General features: G+C 40.2%; 1 protein-coding gene across 2 annotated transcripts; it reads right to left on the bottom strand.

Annotated features, from left to right (window-relative positions):
* Window positions 1-1,931: 1,931 nt before the first annotated feature.
* On the bottom strand, window positions 1,932-17,676 carry si:dkey-7l6.3 (zinc finger protein Gfi-1b). 2 transcript variants are annotated; one of them, XM_029761997.1, is made up of 4 exons: window positions 17,122-17,676; window positions 10,673-10,788; window positions 5,558-5,681; window positions 1,932-5,077 (listed from the first exon to the last, which is right to left on the bottom strand). In XM_029761997.1, the coding sequence occupies exons 1-4, from the start codon at window positions 17,441-17,443 to the stop codon at window positions 4,191-4,193; spliced, it is 1,449 nt and encodes a 482-aa protein (XP_029617857.1). In that variant the 5' UTR covers window positions 17,444-17,676; the 3' UTR covers window positions 1,932-4,190. The 2 variants fall into 2 exon arrangements, with proteins under 2 accessions (XP_029617857.1, XP_029617858.1); XM_029761998.1 differs by lacking the exon at window positions 10,673-10,788 and having other exon boundaries at window positions 17,122-17,675.
* Window positions 17,677-19,114: the final 1,438 nt, after the last annotated feature.

Genomic DNA, 19,114 nt, shown 5'->3' with positions numbered 1-19,114 from the left:
CACGAACGATGTGTTTACAATACTGCGTTGGTAATAAAGCATCATTTGTTCGAGCACAACTTCCGGGGTAGCTAGCTTTAGCTTGGTACCTAGCTAGCTCCAATACAACCAGCCTGAAAACAATGACCAGTAGAAACTGCAGTCATTTTCATTATTCTTAGCAATGATTTAGGAATCCTTGTAAGTATTGGCTAGGTTGCCACTTGTTGTTCGCCTATTGAAATTGAACTTCAGTTTATGAAAATAAACAGAAAGCCAGCTACTTAACCCTGTTGCCCAAAGCTAACGTTATAAGCAGCCAGCTAGCTTCATCTGGCTAGTGACGCTCGACCAGACCGGGTTATGTGTTGTGAAGCTAGCCACAATAAGGATTAGACACAAATGTGGAATTTGCAGTTTGCCCTCAAAATAAGTGTCATTGACTGATGCAAATTAATTGAAATAGTAGAATTATGCATATACTTTTATTTCATGCTAACCGCAAAGTCCACTATTGTGGCTAATCCTTATTGTGGCTAGCTTCACATAGATGGGTCCGACAAACATAAATCAAATAAGAACTGTCTTATAAACTGTCCCAACAACAGACAAACAGTGTGCTTAAACTAATAACACAAAGTATATATATATATTATTTAAACATTCAGTGTAGGTTGGAAAAAGTATGTGAACCCCTACGCTAATGACTTCTCCAAAAGCTCATTGGAATCAAAAGGGAGCTAACCTGGAGTCCAATCAATGAGATGAGATTGGAGATGTTGGTTAGAGCTGCCTTGCCCTAATAAAAAAACTCACAAAATTTGAGTTTGCTATTCACGAGAATCATTGCCTGATGTGAACCATGCCAATAACAAAAGAGATCTCAGAAGACCTAAGATTAAGAATTGTTGACTTGCATAAAGCTGGAAAGGGTTACAAAAGTATCTCTAAAAGCCTCGATGTTCATCCGTCCACGGTAAGACAAATTGTCTATAAATGGAGAAAGTTCAGCACTGTTACTACTCTCCCTAGGAGTGGCCGTCCTGCAAAGATGACTGCAAGAGCACAGCGCAGGATGCTCAATGAGGTTAAGAAGAATCCTAGAGTGTCAGCTAAAGACTTACAGAAATCTCTGGAACATACTAACATCTCTGTTGACGAGTCTACGATACTTAAAACACTAAGCAAGAATGGTGTTCATGGGAGGACACCACGGAAGAAGCCACTGCTGTCCAAAAAACACATTGCTGCACGTCTGAAGTTTGCAAAAGTGCACCTGGATGTTCCACAGCGCTACTGGCAAAATATATTGTGGACAGATGAAACTACAGTTGAGTTGTTTGGAAGGAACACGTGTGGAGAAAAAAAAAGGCACAGCACACAAACATCAAAACCTCATCCCATCTGTAAAGTATGATGAGGGAGCATCATGGTTTGGGGCTGTTTTGCTGCCTCAGGGACTGGACAGCTTGCTATCGTTGACGGAAAAATTAATTCCCAAGTTCATCAAGAAATTTTGCAGGAGAATGTTAGGCTCTCTGTCCACCAATTGAAGCTCAACAGAAGTTGGGTGATGCAACAGGACAACGACCCAAAACACATTAGTAAATCAACAACAGAATGGCTTCACCAGAAGAAAATACACCTTCTGTCAGAGCCCAGTCAGAGTCCTGACCTCAACCCAATTGAGATGCTGTGGCATAACCTCGAGAGCAGTTCACACCAGACATCCCAAGTATATTGTTGAACTGAAACGGCTTTGTAAAGAGGAATGGTCCAAAACTACTCCTGACTGTTGTGCAGGTCTGATCCGCAACCACAGAAAATGTTTGGTTGAGGTTATTGCTGCCAAAGGAGGGTCAACCAGTTATTAAATCCAAGGGTTCACATACTTTTCCCACCTTGCACCGTGAATGTTTACACAGTGTTTTCAATAAAGACATGAAAACGTATCATTGTTTGTGTTTTATTAGTTTAAGCGGACTTTGTTTGTCTATTGTTGTGACCTAGACAAAGATTAGATCAAATGTTATGACCAATTTATGCAGAAATCCAGGTATTTCCAAAAGGTTCACATACTTTTTCTTGCCACTGTATACCAGTCTTGTTTTTAAATTGTGAAGTGTATTATGTGACAGTTATGTAAATGCATTATAAAAGGAACTCTGAACTTACAAAACGGATATTCATGAATATTAGAAATATATTGCAATGCACAAGTTCAACAATTGCCTGATGGTGAGCTAGAATTGACTTATTCCTGACTTTTTATATTGCATATGAACAACTAATAAAACACTTCTGACTCACTAATTTCAGACATATTGTGGAAGTTATTCACCTTCAATGTCAACACACTGCCAAACCCAAATATTGACAATCACATGCTAATTACATGTCTCCCACTTTAAACTACAATCTATAAAGGCTTTATATAGTGTACATCTTCATAATAAACACCATAGATGTTTCACAAATCACCTATGGTCATATTCCAACTGTATAAAATGGTGGCATTACATATGACATTGCCTTATCTGGGGGCTTTGCTCAATACAACCAATATCGTGTAATGTCACCATCAGCATTACACCATGTGTAATCTGGGAAAATGATGCCGACAGAGGGCTGCCGTGCTTCTAGCGCTTAGGAATACACGCATTTCTCTGCACCCGCAATAACTTCTGCTAAACACTTGTATGTGACCAATAAAATTTGATTTGCCCACGTAACCCTGTTTTTTGGGGGGAAATTACATAATGGGTTATGGTACATTGCAAAATGTAACATGCAACAGCCAAATCTGGCCTGGAGCATGTTCTGACCCTGGAGTTGTAAATGTCATGTTTACAGCATGTTTTATGGTAAAAAACTGAGCTAATAAAACACATGGTCTCAGTAAACAGGTAAATCAATACATTTAAAAGGTTGAGAAATTTTGAATTTTATCCACAAATGTACCCACATTTCTATGACATGCAAATAGTTAGTGAACGCCATAATGTAGTTATTTTGTTAGATACTGTACTTAGGGTTTAGCTGAAATTGTATTTTGTTCAAACTGCTGTTTGACAAATAAATATTCTCAGTCTTATCCATAATAATCTCATCATGTAGACTAGCATACTGTATCTGCGAGCTGTTGGCTAGAGCGCATGTTCCAAGACCAGAGTAGGCACATTTGCTATTTAATGCAACAGTTTGTGACAAAGCTATCGGTAGAATTGAAAATGCAATGAAAACACATTGAACACATTTTATTCGGTACCTGAAAACTTAAACGGAAAAGTAAATTGTGTGCACTACCTCATCAGGCACTGATTTGTACACGCAACAAGTCAGTTTGGTGAAAACAGACCATTGGTTAGAAAACGAGCATTTTCTTCATGCAGATTTGATAATTTTGGCATGAAAATCGCCAATTGGATGGAAACCTAGCTACTGACCCACAAAACGTCTTTGTAGATTCATGATAGTGTTATTAGACAAAACAATGAAAGTGAACTTCAAAACGTGATGTCGTTTAACTGGGATTTGCAGCTGTTGGCAAGTAATGAATCTGCTAGCTTCTGAACTTTAAATAAACTTTCCTACTGTCTGTATTATAAAAAGGTAAGTTTACTGGGAGAACACATTGTCTCTTACAGTTCCGGCCTGACATGAGTTATCTTCTTGCAAGCACACTAATAATGTTATATTGTTACATATAGTTACAACCCTTTGTAAAGCAAAGGGAATTTCCATAGTAGAATATGATGCATTAGGCAATGCACTCTATAGTTCTTAAGACTTTATGTATGCTATAGCATACATAAGCCTTTATGAATTGTGGTAAATTTAAAGTGTGACCATTATCGTAACAAATTATATGGAAAGACTGTTCCATTTTCAAAATACATTCCAGTGGTAATAATGTCTCATCAAATAGCTTTGTTTCATTGGGTTAAATATTATCAATTGTATCATTTCAAAGGCAATTAAATGGAACAAAAATTTAAATTGGAGCATAGCAATGTTAGACCATGTTTTTCACCTCCACCATTCTTGCGGAATTCATCCATCAAAACATATCAGTGTGAAAATACAAAATAGCCTATTCTTCATGACTAATGTTCAAACTTAGACGTCAAACAGTGTCAAGGTTCTGGTCTAATGCTTCTAAAAATGTTAGGCATAACTGTGTTCGTGGAGCTCTCAACTAGCCTTACACCTCACAGATTAGGGTGGTTTTTCTGTTGGTGTAACCTCAAATTTTGTTTCCCTGCAAACCTTTTACCACACTGCTCGCAGGCAAATGGCCGCTCTCCAGTGTGTACGCTCTGATGCGTTTTCAGATGGCCAGACTGGGTGAACCTCTTCCCGCACTGGGTGCAGCTGTATGGTCTCTCTCCTGTGTGAACCCGCAGGTGTGTCTCCAGATTTCGCGACGATGTAAAACACTTGCTGCAGAAGGTGCAAATAAAACGCTTGCCGTCTCTGCTGTCATACTTGGCTGCAGCGTGAAGTCCGGCGGCAGTCATTTGATAATGGACAGAGCTCAAGTCTGCAACCTTGTCAAGCAGCAATTCTCTGCGGTCCGGTTTCAGGTATTTCCCATCCTGCATGGAAACCATTCCCAGCATATCCTGGTTGCTCCATGAAGAACACATATCCAGTTCCACGTCGTAGGGTAGAGAGCTGACCATGGAAACTTCTCTTTTCATTTCGAAATTCCCAGCGAGAGAATTTGGACTACTCTCTGGTTCAAAGGGAAACCGTTTCCCTGTCGGGTGAGTAGAGGGGACGGTGTCGGTTTCTAAAGGGAAATCATAAACGGGTTCCACTGTCTCCATTTCATCATTCCTCCCCGGTGGACTGGACCCAGACTCACTGGGTGTCTCATGCAGCGTGTAGTCAAGGCTCAGGGGGTTCCAACTTCCGGCCGTGAACTTAGAACGCAAAAACTGGGGAGTCCTCTGAGAACTCTCATTCCCCTGCTCGGATCGGTGGCCACTATCCTCTCCACTTCGGTCCCACTCCCTCGCAGTCATGGTGGAAGAGGTTATTCTGGATGGCCCTTCTTCACCGTCATCCACTTCAGGATACGACACCTCAGTACCTTAGGGAAGAGATTGGAGCAAATAGGAATGTCAAACACAGCGATGAACCTGTGTTTCCATTGTTTTGTAAGGGGAGAAGTAGGAGATGTGGCAACAGGGTGTGGGTACATATTGCCCTACACAAGCAATAATAATGTAGAAAAATATTTTCTACATATGTCTCAAAAACATTTCAAATTGGGTTGTAGCTCAGCCATCTACAACTAATGTCAGGGAGATGCAGTCGAACCAGTTTGGGCCACAACGCTCGCAACAAATGATTGTCAGCATTGATGTGAGGAGCAATATTGCCAGTAATGGGGGAAATTGTGTAGGCCTACACTTAATTTTGTGTGTGATAATGTTAGGAGTGTGATTCAACTAAGTTCACTTTACCACTTGACATCGGGGAGAGAAAAGCAGTTGACATAACAGACAGAATTTGCAACTTCCATGCAATTCAACTTGGCTAACAATTCATGTGTACACCTTTCACTTACCCTTCTCACTGAATAGCAGAACATCCTGTGTGTCATTACTACTATCCAAGTCCCTGCCCAGCTTCTCCTCCTTGATTAAGACTATGTCAGGTCCGATCTTCTCTTCAGGTACCCGCAAAACCACCTGATATGGCGAGAGAGCATATTTAATTGAAAATACAGGAAGATGCAGGGTTTGCAGAATGAGTTGTAGAGGCAGCAAAATTGGGGGCATGTACTGTAAGTCATGTTTAAAAGGTAAAAGACAAACAAGACATTAATACCATAATATTTTTGTACAGACCAGGGGTGTCAAACATACAGCTCACAGGTCGCATATGATTTCGAAACAACCTAAAATGAATAAAATCCAATAAAAATTGAACTATATTAATAATCTCTTCACTCTGTCCAACTTGCTAACAATTACCGAAATACATGTTAGGTCAGGGAGGATTTAAAATTCTGAAAACAATGGATAGAGGACCAGCACATTTTGAAGGAAATATAAACACATTTTCAGTGCGTTCCTCCGGAGCTCCCGAGTGGCGCAGTGGTCTAAGGCACTGCATCTCAGTGCTAGAGGCGTCACTACAGACAACCTGGTTCGAATCCAGGCTAGAGGTCGACCGATTAATTAGGGACGATTTCAAGTTTTCATAACAATCGTAAATCGGTATTTTTGGCCGATTTGTTTTTTAGACCTTTATTTAAACTAGGCAAGTCAGTTAACCTGTTGGGGATAGGGGGCAGTATTTGCACGGCCGGATAAAAAACGTACCCGATTTAATCTGGTTACTACTCCTGCCCAGTAACTAGAATATGCATATAATTAGTAGATTTGGATAGAAAACACTCCAAAGTTTCTAAAACTGTTTGAATGGTGTCTGTGAGTATAACAGAGGCAAATCCTAACAGGAAGTGGAAATCTGATGTGTGGAATCACTTTCAAGCCTTTGCCATTGAAACACACAGGGACTTATTAATCATTTAGCACTTCCTAAGGCTTCCACTAGATGTCAACAGTCTTTACAAAGTGGTTTGAGTCTTCTATGGTAGAAACTGACCCAAAGAGAGGCTTGGGAAGTTGGTCACAGGGGGAGGGCCATTACTACTATGACGCGGGCGCCCATGGGAACCCTTTTGTTTCCGAAACGTTTAGTAAGACAATGCAATCGTCCGCCTTGAATATTATTGAAGTTCTGGTTGAAAAAGGCCCTAAAGATTTATGTTATACAACGTTTGACATGTTTGAACGAATGTAAATATATATTTTTTGTACATTCGTGATGACAAGTCCAGCGCGCCTCGTACATTATGAGTAGCCTTCGGTACTCGCTAACAAGAAGGAACTATTGGGACATAAATTATTAACTTTTTCGAACAAAACTACATTTGTTGTGCACCTGGGATTCCTGGAAGTGCCTTCTGATGAAGATAATCAAAGGTAAGGGAATATTTACAACAGTATATTTGATTTTAGATGGTTCCAAGATGGTGCTAACATGTATCGCCTAGCCTATTTTTCTGAGCATACCACGTCGTTTATTGCAAAGTGTGATTTCCCAGTAAAGTTATTTTTAAATCTGTCAATGCGGTTGCATTCACGATGTTAATCTATAATTCTTTGAATGACAATATTACATTTTAACAATGTTTTCGAATAGTAATTTTGTAAATTGTAGCGCTGCTTCACCGGAAGCATTTGAGGGAAAATATTTTCTGAACGTCACACGCCGATGTAAAATACTGTTTTTATATATAAATATGAACTTTATCGAACAAAAAATGCATGTATTGTGTAACATGATGTCCTAGGATTGTCATCTGATGAAGATTGTCAAAGGTTAGTGCTGCATTTAGCTGTGTTTTGGGTATTTGTGATGCATGCAAGTTGCTTTGAAAATGGCAGTGTGATTTTTTTTTGGGCAGGGTACTGTCCTAACAATCTAATGTTTTGCTTTTGCTGTAAAGCCTTTTTGAAATCGGACAACGTGGTTCGATTCAGGAGAGGTGTATCTATAAAATGGTGTAAAATAGTCATATGTTTGAGAAATTGAAGTTATAGGATTTATGAGGTATTTGTATTTCGCGCGACGCGATTCCACTGGCTGTTGGCAAGCGTCCCACGTTCCCAGACAGGTTAAGAACACATTCTTCTTTTCAATGACGGCCTAGGAACGGGCGTTAACTGCCTTGTTCTGGGGCAGAACGACAGATTTTTACCTTGTCAGCTCGGGGATTCAATCTTGCAACCTTACAGGTTAACTAGTCCAACGCTCTAACCACCTGCTTTACATTGCACTCCACGAGGAGCCTGCCTGTTACGCGAATGCAGTAAGAAGCCAAGGTAAGTTGCTAGCTAGCAATAAACTTATCTTATAAAAAACAATCAATCAATCATAATCACTAGTTAACTACACATGGTTGATGATATTACTAGTTTATCTAGCCTGTCCTGCGTTGCATGTAATCGCTTAGGTACACGCTGCTCCAACCATAAACATCAATGCCTTTCTTAAAATCAATACACAAGTATATATTTTTAACCTGCATATTTAGTTAATATTGCCTGCTAACATGAATTTCTTTTAACTAGGGAAAATGTGTCACTTCTCTTGCAAACAGAGTCAGGGTATATGCAGCAGTTTGGGCCGCTTGGCTCGTTGCGAACTGTGAAGACTATTTCTTCCTAACAAAGACAGCCGACTTCGCCAAACGGGGATGATTTAACAAAAGGGCATTTACGAAAAAAGCACAATCGTTGCACGACTGTACCTAACCATAAACATCAATGCCTTTCTTAAAATCAATACACAGAAGTATATATTTTTAAACCTGCATATTTAGCTAAAAGAAATCCAGGCTAGCAGGCAATATTAACCAGGTGAAATTGTGTCATTCTGCGTTCATTGCACGCAGTCAGGGTATATGCAACAGTTTGTGCCGCCTGGCTCGTTGCGAACTAATTTGCCAGAATTTACGTAATTATGACATAACATTGAAGGTTTAGACTTAGGGATGCCACCCGTTAGATAAAATACGGAACGGTTCTGTATTTCACTGACAGGAAAAATGTGTTGTTTTCGAGATGATAGTTTCCGGATTCGACCATATTAATGACCTAAGGCTCGTATTTCTGTGTGTTATGTTATAATTAAGTCTATGATTTGATAGAGCAGTCTGACTGAGCGGTGGTAGGTAGCAGCAGGCTCGTAAGCATTCATTCAAAACAGCACTTTCGTGCGTTTTGCCAGCAACGCTTCGCAATGCATTCCACTGTTTATGACTTCAAGCCTATCAACTCCCAAGATTAGGCTGGTGTAATCGATGTGAAATGGCTAGCTAGTTAGCCGGGTGCGCGCTAATAGTGTTTCAAATGTCACTCGCTCTGAGACTTGGAGTAGTTGTTCCCCTTGCTCTGCATGGGTAACGCTGCTTCGAGGGTGGCTGTTGTCAATGTGTTCCTGGTTCGAGCCCAGGTAGGAGCGAGGAGAGGGACGGAAGCTATACTGTTACACTGGCAATACTAAAGTGCCTATAAGAACATGCAATAGTCAAAGGTATATGAAATACAAATCGTATAGAGAGTCATAATTCCTATAATAACTACAACCTAAAAACTTCTTACCTGGGAATATTGAAGACTCATGTTAAAAGGAACCACCAGCTTTCATATGTTCTCATGTTCTGAGCAAGGAACATTAGCTTTCTTACATGGCACATATTGCACTTTTACTTTCTTCTCCAACACTTAGTTTTTGCATTATTTAAACCAAATTGAACATGTTTCATTATTTATTTGAGGCTAAATTGATTTTATTGATGTATTATATTAAGTTAAAATAAGTGTTCATTCAGTATTGTTGTAATTGTCATTATTACAAAAAATATATATATATAATTGTTTTATTATTTAAATTGTCCGATTTAATCGGCATCGGCTTTTTTTTTTGGCCCTCCAACAAATCGGTATCGGCGTTGAAAAACCATAATCGGCCGACCTCTAATCCAGGCTGTATCACAACCGGCCGTGATTGGGAGTCCCATAGGGTAAAACACAATTGGCCCAGCGTCGTCCGGGTTTGGCTGGTGTAGGCCGTCATTGTAAAATAAGAATTTGTTCTCAACTGACTTGCCTACCGTAATTTCTGGACTATTAAGCGCACCTGAATATAAGCCACACCCACTGAATTTTAAAAATATATATTATTTTGAACATAAATAAGCCGCTCATGTCTATAAGCCGCAGGTGGCTACCGGTACATTGAAACAAATGAACTTTACACAGGCTTTAACGAAACACGGCTTGTAACAAAAAATAAAAAATTTGCAGTAAGCTTTAGTTGTCTTTTTGCACTGAGTCAATTCCTCACGCTGCTGTTTCCAACGTCTTATCATCGACTCATTAAGACCAAGCTCCCGTGCAGCAGCTCTATTTCCTTTTCCAACAGCCAGATCAATCGCCTTCAACTTGAAAGCTGCATCATATGCATTTCTCCGTGTCTTTGCCATGATGAGGGTGACAAAATGACTACTGTAATCAGAATTATGGGAAGTTTGAGAGCGCTCGATTTAATCTAAACAGTAAACAAAAAAGTTGTTTGACCTTAACCCGTTCGTAAATTTCATTGGTCTAATGAAAGCTTTATGCCGCCAAAAAACTGAGCACGTCACAGAATGTTGTTTTTTTTGAAGAAAAAAAAATTCTACCATATATTAGCCGCGTCATTGTTTAAGCCGCGAGGTTCAAAGCCTGGGAAAAAAAGTTGCGGCTTATAGTCCGGAATTTACGGTAGTTAAATAAATTGAAAAAAAAAAAAATGTAAGACCAAATGCGGCCTGCAGGGCAAAATTAGTTTGACACCCCTGGTATAGACATTGTGATTTCACCAGTAGAGACCACTACTTCCTAATGGAACATGTCCCAAGACACTCAATGTAATGGAACCACCAAGTAATGGTTTCAGTTAGGTTGTAGTGGAAACCATTAGACTGCGGTCTAGTGGTCACTGATGTTTTTTAAGTTGGGCTCTCAACAGGATTTATCATCAATAAAACATGGATGGCAAAACAGAACACGAGAGAGCCATAAACCAGCTCTAATAAAGCTTCATGTAGACTTTTTTCTATTACCTCTTTATTTTCAGACTGTTCTGTGGCTTCCCGAACAGCTGTGATCTTTCCAGCTCTTCTTAGATTTTCATGTGACTGCTTGGTACAGGCAGCCCTTCCAGATGAAGATGAATGTTCTAGGACAAAGTGAGAAGTAGGCCTGATAACTAAGTAAGCTACAATATTGTAATGAAGACAGTATGTGCCATCAATGAATCACACGAGGGACAAGACCATCAAAACACACACACACGACCAAAAGTATGAGGACACCTGCTCGTCTCATTCCAAAATCATGGGCATTAATATGGAGTTGGTCCCCCCTTAGCTTCTATAACAGCCACCACTCTTGTGGGAAGGCTTTCACTAAATGTTAGAACATTGCTGCAGGGACTTGCTTCCATTCAGCCATACAAGCATTAGTGAGGTTGGGCACTGATGTTGGGCGATTGGGCCTGGTTCGCAGTCGGCGTTCCAATTCATCCAAAAGGTGTTCGATGGAGTTGAGGTCAAGAGTTTGTGCAGGCCAGTCAAGTTCTTCCACACCAACTGAGCGCGGGGGCACAAAGTTGGAAGCACAGAAACATCTAGAATGTCATTGTATGCTGTAGCGTTAAGATTTCCCTTCACTGGAACTAAGGGGCCTCGCCCAAACCATGAAAAACAGCCCTAGACCATTATTCCTCCTCCACCAAACTTTACAGTTGGCACTATACATTGGGGAAGGTAGCGTTCTTCTGGCATCTGCCAAACCCAGGTTTGTCTGTCGGACTGCCAGATGGTGGAGCATGCTTCATCACTCCATAGAACGCATTTCCACTGCTCCAAAGTCCAATGGCGATGAGGTTTACACCACTCCAGCAGACACTTGGCATTGCGCATGGTGATCTTAGGCTTGTGTGTGACTGCTCTGCCATGGAAACCGATTTCATGAAGCTCCCAACAAACAGTTCTGCTGATGTTGCTTCCAGAGGCAGTTTGGAACTTGGTAGTGAGAGTTGCAACCGAGGACACACGATTTTTACGCTCTACGCGCTTCAGCAGTTCCGTTCGGTGAACTTGTGTGGCCTACCACTTCACAGCTGAGCCATTGTTGCTCCTAGACGTTTCTACTAAACAATAACAGCACTTACAGTTGACTGGGGCAGCTCGAGCAGGGCAGAAATTTGACGAACTGACTTGTTGGAAAGTTAGCATCCTATGATGGTGCCACGTTGAAAGTGACTTTGCTCTTCAGTAAGGCCATTCTACTGTCGGTGTTTGCATGGCTGTGTGCTCGACTTTATACACCTGTCAGCAATGGGTGTGGCTGAAATAGCCGAATCCACTAATTTAAAGGGGTGTGCACACAAGTTTGGTTGTTTTTCAAAGAAAAGCACATTTTTTTGTCTATTAAGATAACATCAAATTGATCAGAAATACAGTGAACATTGTTAATGTTGTAAATTACTATTGTAGCTGGAAACAGAAGATTTTTAATGGAATATCTACATAGGCATACAGAGGCCCATTATCAGCAACCATCACTCCTGTGTTCCAACGGCATGTTGTGTTAGCTAATCCAAGTTTGTCATTTAAAAGGCTAATTGATCATTAGAAAACCCTTTTGCAATTATGTTAGCACAGCTGAAAACTGTTGTCCTCCTGATTAAAGAAGCAATAAAACTGGCCTTCTTTAGACTAGTTGAGTATCTGGAGCATCAGCATGGGTTCGATTACAGGCTCAAAATGGCCAGAAACAAAGACCTTTCTTCTGGAACTCGTCAGTCTATTATGGTTCTGAGAAATGAAGGCTATTCCATGAGAGAAATTGCCAAGAAACTGAAGATCTCGTATAACGCTGTGTACTACTCCCTTCACAGAACAGCGCAAACTATCTCTAACCAGAATAGAAAGCATGGGAGGCCCCGGTGCACAACTGAGCAAGAGGACAAGTACATTAGTGTGTCTGGTTTGAGAAAGACGCTTCACAAGTCCTCAACTGGCAGCTTCATTAAATAGTACCCACAAAACACCAGTCTCAACGTCAACAGTGAAGAGGCGACTCCTGGAGGCTGGCCTTCTAGGCAGAGTTCCTCTGTCCAGTGTCTGTGTTCTTTTCCCCATCTTAATCTTTTTTTATTGGCCAGTCTGAGATGGCTTTGTCTTTGCAACTCCGCCTAGAAGGCCAGCATCCCGGAGTCACCAGGTTTTTCTTTATTTTTAGTATTCTCTACATTGTAGAATAATAGTGAAGACATCAAAACTATGAAATAACACGTGGAATCATGTAGTAACCACAAAAGTGTTAAACAAATCAAAATATATTTTATATTTGAGATTCCTCAAAGTTGCCACCCTTTGCCTTGATGACAGCTTTGCACCCTCTTGGCATTCTCTCAACCAGCTTCACCTGGAAAGCTTTTCCAACAGTCTTGAAGGAGTTCCCACATATGCTGGTTACTTTTCCTTCACTCTGCGGTCAAACTCATCCCAAACCATCTCAATTGGGTTGAGGTTGTGTGATTGTGACGACCAGGTCACCTGATGCAGCACCATCCCTCTCCTTATTGGTTAAATAGCCCTTACACAGCCTGGAGGTGTGTTGGGTCATTGTCACGTTGAAAAACAAATGACAGTCCCACTAAGCGCAAACCAGATAGGACGGCGTATCGCTGCAGAATGCTGTGGTAGCCATGCTGGTTAAGTGTGCCTTGAATTCTAAATAAATCCTGACAGTGTCACCAGCAAAGCACCCCCAAAAAGTTAATTACACAAATTAACTTTTAACCTGTTTGGGGTAGGGGGCAGTATTGAGAATTTTGGAAAAAATATGTTCCCATTTTTAACTGCCTCCTACACCAACTCAGAAGCTAGAATATGCATATTATTGTTCAGGTTTGGATAGAAAACACTCTGAATTTTCTAAAACCGTTTGAATGGTGTCTGTGAGTATAACAGAACTCCTATGGCAGGCAAAAACCTGACAAGGTTTCAAGCAGGAAGTACCTTGTCTGACAAGGAGTCGTGCGTCTTGCATCTTTTTATTGAAAAGTAAGGATCTTAGCTGTAACGTGACAATTCCCAGGGCTCCAATAGGCTCTCAGAGCCCGCGAAATAACTGAAGGTTTACGAGGGAGCCTCAGGTTGAAACAGATTATCGCCTTTTGTAAGTGGATGCTCCGAGGACCTTTGAATGATGCGCGTGCATGAGTCGCTTCTGAGGAGAAATTTTATTTGGCTGTTTAGGCTCAATGCATACTCCCGGTCGGAATATTATCACTAATCTACGAGTTGAATGGCATAAAAATTGGTTTTAAACAGCGGTTGACATGCTTCGAAGTACGGTAATGGAATAGTTAGACATTTTTGACACGCCAATGCGCCATGCGCGGGACCGCGAAGAAGCATTCTAGAACTCACGAACAAAACGTCGCTGTTTGGATATAACGATGGATTATTTGGGACCAAACCAACATTTGTTATTGAAGTAGAAGTCCTGGCAGTGTATTCTGATGAAGAACAAGCAAGGTAAGAACATTTTTCTTATAGGAAATGTGATTTTGGTGGATGCTGACCTGGGTGGGTATCTAAATAGCTAGCCCTGTAATGCCGGGCTATGTACTTAGATTATTGCAAAATGTGCTTCATCCGAAAAGCTATTTTAAAATCGGACATATCGAGTGCATAGAGGAGTAATGTATCTATAATTCTTAAAATAATTGTTATGCTTTTTGTGAACGTTTATCGTGAGTAATTTAGCAAACTGTTAGTAAATTCAACGGAAGTTTGCCGGGGGTTATGCGTTTTCTGAACGTCACATGCTAATGCAAAAAGCTGTTTTTTGATATAAATATGAACTTGATTGAACAGACATGCATGTATTGTATAACACAATGTCCTAGGTGTGTCATCTGATGAAGATCATCAAAGGTTAGTGCTGCATTTAGCTGTGGTTTGGGTTTATGTGACATGATATGCTAGCTTGAAAAATGGCTGTCTGATTTTTTCTGGCTGGGCACTCTGCTGACATAATCTAATGTTTTGCTTTCGTTGTAAAGCCTTTTTGAAATCGGACAGTGGGGTTAGATTAACGAGATTCTTGTCTTTAAATAGCTGTAAAATAGTCATATGTTTGAGAAATTGAAGTAATAGTATTTCTAACGATTCAAAAATCGCGCCACTGGAATTTCAGTAGCTGTTACGTAGGTGGGACGAAATCGTCCCACATACCCCAGAGAGGTTAACAAGGCACACCTGTTAATTGAAATGCATTACAGGTGACTACCTCATGAAGCTGGTTGAGAGAATGCCAAGCGTGTGCAAAGCTGTCAAGGCAAAGGGTGGCTACTTTGAGGAATTTCAAATATAAAATTGATTTTGATTTGTTTAACAATTACTACATGATTCCATATGTGTTATTTCATAGTTTTGATGTCTTCACTATTGTTCTACAATGTAGAAAATAATAAAAATAAAGAAAAACCCTTGAATGAGTAGGTGTACAAACCTTTGACTGGTACTGTGTATATATACACACTGACTTCGGAAAGTATTCAGACCACTTGACTTTTCCAGATTTTGTTAGGTTACAGCCTTATTCTAAAACGGATTAAATTGTTTTTTCCCCCTCATCAATCTATACACAATACCCCATAATGATAGCAAAGGGTCTGAATAGTTATGTAAATAAGGTATTTCGGATTTTTTTTAAATTATCCATTTGCAAAAATTTCTATTGACCTGTTTTATCTTTGTTATTATGGGGTATTGTAGTTAACTAACGCACTTTTGTACATTGCGCTGTAACATACAATTGACCTTATTTTAGTGCCCTAAAAATGTAATATGAATACCAATGTAAAGCACAATTTCTCCCCTTTCCAGCAAAATCCAAAACGAGACATTCATGCTGCCCATCTCTGCATGATTGAAGGAGGCAATGAGCTCCGTCAGGTCTTTTTAAAAATGGCAGGTGGGGAAGCGATACCTACTGCTTGATAGTGAAAGGGGGAGATCAGCCGTGTGGCGAAACTGCTTTTTTCATCCGATCTGTCCAACTCATCACCTCTAAAATGTAAATAAAACACTATAAAGAGTTTATATAATGTGTCATTAATATCTACTTGAAGGTGTGTGTCGAATTTCAATCGGGTTTTTAGGGCGTCGCTAAAGTTATCTTCAGAAGTAAACAGCGGCTGTCGCGGCATTTGAGTCTTGATGGCTTGCAGTGATAACGCAAAAAATGTATGCATTCAGTTGTACAATTGACCAGGTATCCCCGTTACCCTGTCCCTTTCTTATTTTTAATCTGTGAGAGAAGCGCTACACCTGGTGGAGAGAGACTGTACGACACAGAATGAGTTGCATTATGCGTGCTATACGTTACGTTATGACACATCACAATTTAACGTACAGCGTCAGAGGGGTACTTTTTTTCAACTCTTCTTCAATACTATCGGGTTATTACCATGTGAATCAACGCTTGAACAGAAACGTAGTTCTCACCCCGGATTTTGATGCCAACACAGTCACTACAGTCCATTAGTTTTCATTGCAGCCTCGTTTGAATGCCGCGATTGCGCAAATTTGTGCGTAATGGGGTTAGTCAACAGTAGATTGATGAGGAAAAAATGTATTTAATACATTTTAGAATAAGGCTGTAACGTAACAAAATGTTGAGAAAGGGAAGGGGTCTGAATACTTTCCGAATGCACTGTATTTATATATAAATACATTGAGACAGTTAAATTGCACTTCAGAATGATTCTGGGACAGTGATGAAAAAAGTTAGTTTGGAGCCCTGTATGTAGCAAGCTAGCTACCTGACATTGCCCAAAAATCTGAAGTCAGAGGAGAAACAGTCTCCTGCAGGTGAGGACAGAGAGGAACTGATTAACTCCATTACTGACTATCAAATTATAAAAGTTGATTAATTGATCGTAGAATAAAACGATGTACTTGACTCATGATGGATATCTTCTCTTTCCATCTTAAGAGGGATAGATGACTGGGAAGTCAGGCTACAGCCATACATGAATTACATTTTTTTTATGAAATGCAAACGGTTGGGGCTTTTTGATTTATATACTCCTGTTGAAAACGTGATTATATTAGAGCAATGTGACTTGTATTATTACTATTTCACAATGTTTAACATTGTGTTATTTTACAATGTTTTCTGGGAGAAAAAAAATACATATTACCATTCACTATCAATCACTTCTATGGTTCAGATTAAAATAATTTGGTGTGATGAACCAATAACGAAGGGAGAAATGCTGAGAACAAGGTAAAGCAAGTTTACCAGTTGTATTTAGATTGTCATTATGGAGACACCTATTGGAATAATGTGGCAACTCCTCTTAGCTGCGAAAAACATTTTTGGGTTTAGTTTTCAGGCCTTGCAGGCATGTTAAAATTTCAGCTAGAGCTGGCGACACACACACACACACACACACACACACACACACACACACACACACACTTACCGGCATTGAGGGAATCAATGTTAGCGTGGTGGTTTGTTTCAGCCATATTCCCTCTCTGCCCACGCGCAATGATGGTCTCTATCAACTCGAGTTTCCTTTTCAATGCCTCATTCTCTTTGTGGCTTCGAGAGATTTCCAATTGTAAAACAGCATAACTGTCATCTACGAGCTCGCAGATATCTGCCACCGCCGCTTTGGTCAATGCATCCATGATGGACGACAGTTGTGTATGAAAAGCTCTGTAGTTGGTCATTGTGTTAGGTAGAAATTGGCGCACAGCTAGCATCTTCTCCAGCGACCATGCGACTTCTCCAGAGACCATAGGTGTTCTCCCGTGGAAATATGTTGTAAACAGCCGCTTCGAGTTAAATCAAAAACGCAGATTAGGTTATCTGTGAATTTAGCAAGTGCTGGTCGCAGATAATTGAGCTAGCTATCTAACAAGTTGTCCTTCTGAACCGCAACAAATAAAACAGATTTTCCGTTTTTTTTCTTCTTCTGTGGTTTTGTTGGCGTTCACGAACTTTCAGAATAAAAGCCCTCACCTATGAAATTCGCCAGCCAGAGAGGATAAGCATCAAAGGGCACGGCCAGTAGCGATTTTAGCATGTACATCTTGGCGGGGCAAACTTCCCATTTTTTTAGATGCATGCCAGCAAAGCCACTACACAATACAACACAACACGAAACAATACATTAATTGCACTATAACGGCGACAAGCAGTGCCCACAAACTGTTCGGGCCTACATAAAGCTGTCCCAACAGCAGAGCTTTCTTTTCAGCACCATGGAGTGAATTCTTACCACTGCTACACCTGGCTATCAGCGGAGCCTTGTCTGGCATCAAAACAATTAATCCAGCCTTGTTTACTGCCTTTTAAAAAAACATAGCTGATATAGCTGACTTGATTAAACAAATGTAGTTTCTACTGATAATTGAAATTTACAAACTATGACATTAGGGAACGATGAGTGGATAAGAGGCATTCTGTAATTTAGATGAAGACATTAATGAGCGCGCTAAGACGAAAGCAGTCAATATAATGTGTTCAGCACTTTTGAAATGTACAGTGACAGAATTCAGAACATGGGCTGCTCTTACAGTATTTTCCCTGTACACCAAGTCAGAACCGTAGGATGAATAAAGGGGCCATATAAGCAGACATTGAAAGCTCTTAATATTAGATGATGTCATTTCTCAAAAACAGCTACATTGTGCACCACCGAGTCAGAACAGTAATGATAGGCGAAATTAAGAGGTGAAAATAGACCAAATTATTTGGGTGAGGCACATGGGCTACTAACATCTTATTACACAACATACATTTAGTTTTACTTTCTTAGCTACAGTATACATATCTCCCTAGCATATTACATAATTTATGCAGCAGCATATAAGACATTTTTGGACTCACCTTGTTGTGATGTGCTCACTTGAACAGGAAGGTGGCGCGGCCGTCCTTCGTGGGCAAATTTTGTCATAAGAGAAAGATTTACAATTCCGAGTTGGATGACCGTTCGAACGTATTTTCCTAGTCTGAGCTCGTTTATTCCCGACTTCCCAGTTGCAATGCTTGCAGTTAGCCACTGTCACCGATTCCTTCCAAACCACTTGTTGTTTAATGTTTATGTCCAATGGCTGATGAGCACCGATATGTTTTATCTTCATTATTTCTCTTCATATGACAAGGATTAGAAAGCATTTGCCAGTAGATTATCAACTTGATTCATGATGATGACTGCTAGCTAAGACTTTGAAAGTAATATGTTGACATGATCAGTCCAATCAAAGCTACTGTACATGTAACGCAATTTTACATAATTTTATCTGTGGCCAATGACCTTGAGCCTTCGTGAAAAGGCACTTGTAATATAACTCTATGGCAGGACCTAAAGGGCTGACATTTTGGATGTCTACCCTTACTAAGGACATAAACTTGGCGATAACGTAGTGTCCCCATGAGTGACAGAACACTGAGCCAATCACGGCGCA

The sequence above is a fragment of the Salmo trutta genome, chromosome 9 (genome assembly GCF_901001165.1).
Source record: "Salmo trutta chromosome 9, fSalTru1.1, whole genome shotgun sequence".
NCBI classification, from domain to species: domain Eukaryota; kingdom Metazoa; phylum Chordata; class Actinopteri; order Salmoniformes; family Salmonidae; genus Salmo; species Salmo trutta.
The sequence above is the reverse complement of the archived record's forward strand: the minus strand, read 5'-3'. Positions and strand labels throughout refer to the sequence as shown.